This window comes from Mesoplodon bidens (assembly GCF_964165515.1).
Source record: "Mesoplodon bidens genome assembly, chromosome: 6".
Taxonomy (NCBI): Eukaryota; Metazoa; Chordata; class Mammalia; order Artiodactyla; family Ziphiidae; genus Mesoplodon; species Mesoplodon bidens.
In genome coordinates, this window is record NC_138162.1 from 32,822,445 (window position 1) to 32,831,822 (window position 9,378).

The 9,378-nt window shown below is 36.7% G+C and overlaps 1 protein-coding gene across 1 annotated transcript in view; it reads left to right on the plus strand.

The window, feature by feature from the left end:
• The window catches only part of RAD23B (RAD23 homolog B, nucleotide excision repair protein), a 46,151-nt gene extending 37,052 nt beyond the window's left edge, over window positions 1–9,099 (plus strand). Inside the window, exons 8-10 of the mRNA XM_081238271.1 lie at window positions 657–784; window positions 2,138–2,308; window positions 7,751–9,099. Coding sequence (XP_081094397.1) covers window positions 657–784; window positions 2,138–2,308; window positions 7,751–7,864 — 413 coding nt within the window. The 3' untranslated portion in view covers window positions 7,865–9,099. The remainder of the gene's footprint in view (window positions 1–656; window positions 785–2,137; window positions 2,309–7,750) is intronic.
• Window positions 9,100–9,378: the final 279 nt, after the last annotated feature.

Here is a 9,378-nt window from a genome sequence, read left to right on the forward strand (position 1 = left end):
TTCAGCATGGAAATAGAAGAAGAGGCCACAGCTTTGGTTCAGATTTGGGGTGCTGTCCCATTCAGTGGCAGTTATTGGGTAACTTAGTTTCTGAGTCTCGTTTTCTTCTGTAAAACTGGTGTTACACAAAGAAGAATAAATAACCATATGCTGTGGCCATTTTTAATTTGAACGATTGTCTTGAATAATTTAGATGACAGTGTACATCTAAAAAATTCTCATTACTCTTAGTAACCTCAAAAGCATAATTCTTTTGTATGCAATTAAAGTAGGTAAGTTTTTTGTGTTTCTTAATCCTGGTGTATGTTTTTCTTAGGAACTTTTGAGCATCAGGAACAACTTTTAATACTTTTTATTTTGATAGAGTGCACAAAGGGCACGAGTTCTTAGTGTTACTTGATAATATTGAGCGCCCAGGGCAGTTGTAGGAACACTTCGTTCTTTTAGTGTCCTGTACTCTCTACCTTAGCTAATAGGAATAATTTCTGCAGTATGAGACTTGCGAGCTGGTGCAGTTTGAGGATGTTTTCATTATTTACTTCATTTTATATACATCTGAGAATTCAAATCATATTTTTTCTTGACAGTTTGCTGTCTAGATTATGTTTGTATATGTAATTGCTATTTTTGTTCAAAAATGTTCGTGTGTATTCTAGGACACCCTCTTGAATTTTTACGGAATCAGCCTCAGTTTCAACAGATGAGACAAATTATTCAACAGAATCCTTCCCTGCTTCCAGCATTGCTACAACAGATAGGTCGAGAAAATCCTCAGTTACTGCAGGTGACTGTTTAATCAGTTAATTTCCAAACATGGGTTTAGAGTGTGTCACATTTTGTAGAAGTCCATGAGCACCCCTTCTCCTTCACCAAGTCTATAAACTGTTCTTCTAAGCTGCACTCAGTAGAATATGCTATAGATAGATGTACTGATAAAACGAGAATTGGGGGGTGGGGATTGGGTTAGATATTTGTTTGGGAAACACTTTATTAAAGAATCTGAGAAACTCTAGCAAAAAGAAATGTTTAACTGTCTAGGACCCTCTTTCCCAAGCTTATTACTAGTGGTGCACTACCTCATAGAAAACATACCCGTGGGCTTATTTTAATGCTCAGGTCATGAAATATTTGAGTTTTGTATAGCAGCGGTCCCCAACCTTTTTGACACCAGGGACCGGTTTCGTGGAAGACAATTTTTCCATGGACCAGGGTGGGGGGATGATGGTTTCGGGATGATTCAAGCACATTACATTTATTGTGCACTTTATTTCTCTTATTATTACATTGTAATATATAATGAAAGAATTATACAACTTATCATAATGCAGAATCAGTGGGAGCCCTGAGCTTGTTTTCACTTGCCACTCACTGATAGGGTTTTGATACGAGTCTACAAGCAGTGGACTTATTATGGGCTGTGTGCATTCAAACCTCTCTGCTAATGATAATCTGTATTTGCAGCTGCTCCCCAGCACTAGCATCACCACCTCAGCTCCACCTCAGGTTATCAGGCATTAGATGCTCATAAGGAGCACGCAGCCTGGATCCCTCGCATGAGCAGTTCACAGTAGGGTTTGCGCTCTTATGAGAATCTAATGCCTCTGCTGATCTGACAGGCGGAGCTCAGGCGGTAATGGGGGCAATGGGGAGCGGCTGTAAATACAGTTAAAGCTTGGCTCTCTTGCCCGCCCGCCCGCCCGCTCACCTCCTGCTGTGCAGCCCAGTTCCCAACAGGCCACAGACCAGAACCGGTCCATGGCCCGGGGATCACGGACCCCTGTTATAGCATTCTACTGCCTTCTAGTGTGGAGGATAAAATATATATATATATACATACATATAACTTCTATTTTTTCTTATACATCAAGTAGTTTTTTTAACAATGACGGGGGGAGTGGGAGTGTTTATGATAGAGAATTTGGATTCTTTTAATTCTTCACTGTTTACCTCAGAAATACGAAGTTTCTTTAATGTACAAGAAATCCTATCCTTCCAAAGACTGGATAATCCAGAATCATTCTAAAATAATGCAGTTGCAAAGTTATAGCTTTCTCTCTTATTTGTATTAGAATTCTTATTTTCCTGAAGATACTTTATATCAATGTCTTGTTTTTCTCTGTCCTTCAAATCACTGCAGCAAATTAGCCAACATCAGGAGCATTTTATTCAGATGTTAAATGAACCAGTTCAAGAAGCTGGTGGTCAAGGAGGAGGCAGTGGAGGTGGCAGTGGAGGAATTGCAGAAGCTGGAAGTGGTCATATGAACTACATTCAAGTAACGCCTCAGGAAAAAGAAGCTATAGAAAGGGTGAGTTTCAGTAAAACTTAGAAATTCAGTTCCTAGTCACACTAGCCACATTGCAGATGCTCAGTAGTCACATGGGGTTAGTGGCTTCTGCACTGGATAGCCCAAATATAGAGTATTTCCATCACGGTAGATGGCTCTTACTGGACAGAGCCAAATAGAGCATTATTAACCTAGGGACTGCAGTGGAGACAGTCTCTTCTCAGCCCTGCTCTCCATTGTGTTCTTTGTGAAGCCAAGGGAGTAGCACTGAATACCAGTCTAGCATGAAATAGTTATCAGTATATCAAGAAACTAAAATTGTCATTGATCTTTTAGAATTCAGTAAGAAAAAATGATCTTAAAGTATATGCCCAATTCAAGATTATCCATTTTTAATTTATATTTCAAATTTTATTTCACTGTTGCCTCTAAAATGTAAATAGATATGTATATGAATATTTTCATAAAATACATGTATAGTAAACATCAGAACCTGGTATCCTGATTCTCTTTTCATCCTTGTCATGTCTGCCCATACAGGTTGTGGCACTGCAGTAACCTAGTTTTTATGATAGTGTGACTAGTCATTCATTTTTCTCTGGGCCCCATTGTTAACATATGTAAATAGGAAATCATAGTACTTGCCCTGTCTTATCTTACAAAGTGTTTTGAGATGGAAATCAGAGGAATTGCATTTTAACTTAATACTTAGAAAATCATTGGAACTATAATTAGTCTTTGTTTATGACAAACATATCAAGTGTTCAGGTTTGTAACTACGTATTTCTTAAAAGAATACTTTATATATTGCAGTGTTATTTTTCCCCCTCAAATAAATAGTAGTGACAAGAGACAGTTGCCTCACTTGTTCTAGAGCAACTTTTTTTTGAGGTTACAGTTATCAAATCTTGATTTCTGTGTTGGAGAAATTTTTGTTGTTGTTGCTTGTGCTTTTGGTGTCATAGAAGAGAACATTGCCTAACCCAAGGTCAGAAGATTTAAGCCTGTATTTTCTCCAAAGAGTTTTATAGCTCTTATTACATTTATATAATGTAAAATGTCTATAATCCATTTCGAGTTAACTTTTTGTTTATGGTGTGAGGTGTAGGAGCCTAGCTTCATTTCTTTTGCCTGTGTATATCCAGTTGCCCCAGCACCATTTATTGAAAATACTGTTCTTTCCTCATTAAATTGTCTTGGCATCCTTGTTGAAAATATGTTGACCATAAATCTGAGGGTTTATTTCTGGGCTTTCAGTTCTGTTCCGATCTATATGTTTATCCTTATGCCAATCCTTCATTGTCTTGATTACTCTGGCTTTGTAAGTTTTGAAATTTGGAAGTGTGAGAGCTCCATATTTGTTCTTCTTTCCCAAGATTGTTTCGGCTCTGTGGTTCCCTTGCAATTTCATATCAATTTTAGGATTAGCTTGTCCAGTTTCTGCAAAAAGAAAACTGGCTAGAATTTTGATAGATACTGTGTTTTTTTTCTGTAGATCAATTTGGGGAGTATTGCCATGTTGGCAATATTAAGTCTTTACCAAGCCATGAACACAGAATGGGATGTCTTTCCATATTGAATTTCCATAATTTCTTTCAGAAATTTCTTTAGTCTTCAGTTTGTACTTCTTTTGCTAAATTTATTTCTAAGTATTTTTATTCTTTATGACGCTGTTATAAAGAGAATTGTTTTTCTTAATTTCATTTTTGGATTGTTCATTGCTAGTTATATAGAAATACAATTTAATTTTGTGTATCTTGCAACCTTTCTGAACTCATTTATTCTGATAATTTGTGTGTGTGTTCCTAAGGATTTCTATATGTAAGATATCATTTGCAGGTAGACATAGTTTTACTTCTTTTTCAATCTGGATGTCCTTTATTTATTATTTATATTTACATATTATTTATATGTGTGTGTGTTTGTGTGTGTGTGTGTGTGTATGTGTGTGTGTGTGTATATATATATATATATATATATATATATATTTGCTTAATTGTCCTATCTAGAGCCGCCTCTGTATAGTTGAATAGCAGTGGCGAGAGCCAACATCTTTATCTTGTTCCAGATCTTAGAGGAAAATAAAACATTTAGTCTTTCACCATTAAGTTTGATGTTAGCTGTGCATTTCATTAGATTCCTTTTATCAGGTTGAAGAAGTTCTATTCCTAGTGTGTTGGATGTTTTTATCACAAAGGGTGTGGGATTTTGTCAAATTGTGTGTTGATTGAGATGGTCGTGTGGTTGTGTCCCTTTTTCTGTTAATATGCCTTATTACACTGATTGATTTTTTGTATGTTGACCTAACCTTGCATTCCTGGGGTATTGCTGGAATTGGCCTGCTAGTATTTTGTTGAGGATTTCTGCATCTATATTCATAAGGAATATTGGTCTGTAGTTTTCTTGTGATGTCTTCATCTGGTTTTGGTATCAGAGTAATACTGGCCTTACAGAATGAGTTCCCTCCTCTTCTGTTGTCTGGAAGAGTTTATGAAGAATTGGTGTTAATTTTTCTTTAAACGGCTGGTAGAATTCACCAGTAAAGTTATCTGGGCCTGGCTTCTGGGGAAGTTTTGTGACTACTAATTCAATCTCTTTGCTTGTCATAGGACTATTCAGATTTTTCCTTTTTTTCTTGAGTCAATTGGGGTGGCTTTTATCTTTCTAGGAATTTGTCTATTTCATATGTGTTATCTAGTTTGTTGGCATCCAACAACTTAGTTGTTCTCAGTATTCCCTGATAGTAGTTTTTATTTCTATAAAAAGTGGTAATGTTACAACATTTATTTTTGATTTTAGTCATTTGAATCCTCAGATTTCTTTTTTTTTCCCTGTCAGTTTAGGTAAAGGTTTGTCAATGTTGTTGATTTAAAGAAAAAAAGTGAGAATTTTTGGTTTTGTTGATTCTCTTTTTTCTAGTCTCTATTTTATCTCCTTCTGCTTGCCTTGGATTTAGTTTCCTCTTTTTTTTTTTCCTAGTTTCTTAAGGTTGAAGCTTAGATTATTGATTTTATATCTGTCTTAATACATAGGCATACTTCTTTTTATTGTACTTTACTTTGTTGCATTTTGCAGTTAATTGCATTTTTTATAAATTGAAGGTTTGTGGCAACCCTGTGCTGTCAGATGATGGTTAGCATCTTTCGGCAGTGAAGCATTTTTTAATTAAAGTATGTACATTGTTTTTTTTAGACATGATGCTGCTGCACACTTAATAGACTACAGTATAGTGTAAACGTAACTTTCATATGCATTGGGAAACCAAAAATTCGTGTGACCCGCTTCATTGCGATATTCGCTTTATAGCAGTGGTCTGTAACCGAACCTGCAGTATCTCTGAGGTATGCCTGTAGATATTTACAGCTAGAAGGTTTCCTCCAAGCACTGCTACAGCAGCATCCCATTAAGTTTTAGTGTGTTGTGGTTTTATTTTCATTCATCTCAAACTATTTTGTTTTCTTCTGTCATTTTTTTCTTTCATCTGTAGGTTATTTAGGATTGTATCAGTTTCCACATTTATGAATTTTCCAAATTTCCTTCTGTTACTGATTTTTTTTTTTTTGCGGTATGTGGGCCTCTCACTGTCATGGCCTCTCCCGTTGCGGAGCACAGGCTCCGGACGCACAGGCCCAGCGGCCATGGCTCACGGGCCCAGCCGCTCCGCGGCATGTGGGATCCTCCCAGACCGGGGCATGAACCCGTTTCCCCTGCATCGGCAGGCGGACTCTCAACCACTGCGCCACCAGGGAAGCCCTGTTATTGATTTCTAAGTTCATTCCATTGTGGTCAGATAACATAATTTGTATGATTTTAATCCCTTTATATTTATTGGGACTTGTTTTATGGTTTAACATGGTCTTTATGGAGAATGTTCTGTGTATACTTGAGAAGGATGTATAATTTGCTGTTGTTAAGTGTTCTCTAAATGTCTGTTAGGTCTGGTTGGTTTATAGTATTTTTCAAGTCTTCTATATCCTTGTCAGTCTTCTGCCTTCTCATATGCATCATAGAACGTGGGGATGTTAAAGTCTCCAACTATTGTTGAATTGGTTATTTCTCCCTTCAAGTCTGTCAGTTTTTGTTTCATGTATTTGGGGGCTCTGTTCTCTTTGTTTATAATGAAGTCTTTCTGATTGTTTTATCATCATAAAATGTCCTTTGTTTTAGTAACAATTTTAATCTTAAAGTCTGTTTTGTCTGATATTAATATAACCACTTCAGCTCTCTTTTTGTAACTATTTGCATGGTATATATCTTTTTCCATCCTTTTACTTTCAGCATATTTGTGTCTTTGAATCTAAAGTGTGTCTTGTAGAAGCAATGTAGTTGGATCGTGCCCTATCTACCTTTTACTTCAGCTAGCGCAGCTTTAATCTGGAAAAGGCCTAGGTAACAAAATCATTTTTGAGTTTCTTCTCCTTCCATGGATGAATATAATCATGCTGAATTGGGACTTTTGCCCAGTTTTTAAAAGTCCTTTCTTGATATAGCCTAATGCAAGACGATTGAGACAGTTGAGGAAGGGGGTTCATAAATAACATTTGGCTGACAAATGTGTGGTACCTAGGGAATTAGACAGTTGACCTGAGTGTTCAAAGGCTTTTAAAAGCAGCAATTACTGAGTTACAAGTGATTTTTAATAGACTAGGAAGACAAAAATTAAATGGGTCGTATCACCATTTAAAATGTTATAAAAATTAAGCAAATAGGGCTTCCCTGGTGGCGCAGTGGTTGAGAGTCCGCCTGCCGATGCAGGGGACACGGGTTCGTGCCCCGATCCAGGAAGATCCCACGTGCCGCGGAGCAGCTGGGCCCGTGAGCCATGGCCGCTGAGCCTGCGCGTCTGGAGCCTGTACTCCGCAACAAGAGAGACCACAGCAGTGAGAGGCCTGCGTACCGCAAAAAAAAAAAAAAAAAAATTAAGCAAATAAAAATCGAACACCATATGTCTTGATTTCAAAAATATATCATGTAATATTACTAATAATTGACCACCCATTTTTGTAGTATGAAGTGTTTCATAAGGCAAGGAGGTTAAGAGTAATATATGACCCTAATGAAAGATGTGGCTCTCTTTACAAATAATTAGCAACCTCTGGTTGCTCTCATCCATAGCTTCACCACTTATGTACTGAAAGCCATTTGATTTACCTATTTCTGTAAAGTCATTTATTTTTAAACCACCACAGAAACTAATTTCTAGTGTTAATGCCAACGAGTGTTATCAAAGTATCTGTTAGCCTAATAGCTTTAACTAGGAACAAAGAATTTGTAGGTGGTTACGGGAAAGGGCCTGGGTTCTATCTAGCCCCTTGAATTGGGCAATGACTCCATATTCAGATAGGGGTGAATTCATGTAAAATTCTCAAGCTTTTTTGTGTCCTTTATAGTATGTTTTCAAGCGATGATCTGTCAGTAGTGCTATGCTAGACTCCATAATATGTTTTCTTTCTTTTCTTCCAGTTAAAGGCATTAGGATTTCCTGAAGGACTTGTGATACAAGCATATTTTGCTTGTGAGAAGAATGAGAACTTGGCTGCCAATTTTCTTCTACAGCAAAACTTTGATGAAGATTGAAAGGGACTTTTTTTTATCTCACACTTCACACCAGTGCATTACACTAACTTTGTTCACTGGATTGTCTGGGATGACTTGGGCTCATATCCACAATACTTGGTATAAGGTAGTAGATTCTTGGGGGTGGGGAGGGGGGTCTAGGATACAGGGCAGGGATAAATACCGTGCATGTCTGCTTCAATTAGCAGATGCCGCAGATCCACACAGCGTGTAAAATATTATACAACCAAAAGTCAGCTTTTGCAGGTCTTTATTTCCTCTATAAAACAGTAGGTAACTTTTCCTAGGTTTCACTCTTTTTAGTGTACTAGATCCAGAAATTTAGTGTAATGCCCTGCTTTATATTTCTTTGACTTAACAGTGGTTTCAGAAAGAATCTTTGCTACCTAGAATCTACAGTCCCTATTTTATGGCAACACTGGATAATGGCTTTGTGAAATTAAAAAAAAAAAAATTTGGAGCAACTGTAAACAGAAATGCCAAATTATTGATGGTTATTGTTGCTGCTTCAAATAAGTATAAAATTAATGTGTAAGAAATCCCATTCTTTCATGATAAATACTTGGGGTTGAGGGGGGAATCTTTTCTTAAAATGAAAATAATTACTACTATTTTAAATTTCTTGATCATTGAATGTGAGACCCTTCTAACATGATTTGAGAAGCTGTACAAGTATAGGCAGAGTTATTTTCCTGTTTACATTTTTTTGGTTTGTTTTGGGGGGAAAATTGGTAGGTGTCTAATTACTGTTTACTTCATTGTTATATTGCAGTAAAAAGTTTTAAAACCACAGTTGCATGTTTGCTTTTGATGTATCCCGTTGTGGAATTAGCACTTTGGGGCCAATGGAGAAATGCAGCATTCACTATCCCCGTCTTCCCCTTCCCTCAGCAGAAATGTGTTTGTCAGCAAGTCGTGAATTCCAACTGCTGCCTTTTTTAAAACCCACAAAATGCTGATTCAGTTCAAAATTAATGCAAATGTCTCAAAACTGGGTTTCTGATCTTTGTAAATGTTTTTCCTTATTAGATAAGAATGTATGACCATTAAAGTCATTTAGGATTATTTGCTTTCGAAAAGAGAAGGTGGACAGAACTATAATCTAGCCTCCTTTATTGCATTGGACAGACTGGAGAAATCTTTTGGAAGGGTTGGGAGATGCGGCTGGAAAAGTACTTTGGAAAATATACAATCAAGATATCTCATGGCATATTAAAAGAAAAATCTTAATAGCAGTGTTGGCTTTTATCTGGATTTTTTTCATCTCAGCTTTTTTCTTTGGAATCTCCTTCATTGTCATTGTTATTTGATCATAAAGAGGGATCAGGTGTCTACTTACTCAGTTTTTCAAATCTGTTTTCCTGAATATAAAAAAAACTAAAGAAATGTTTTTTTTCCTACTATCTGATACTGAGTGAAGAAGATGAATTTGCACAGATTTCTTCCTGCATAATCTCTTAATAATACTTAGCACAGTTTGGTGACGACTTTTAAGCTTTTACGTCATGCACTCA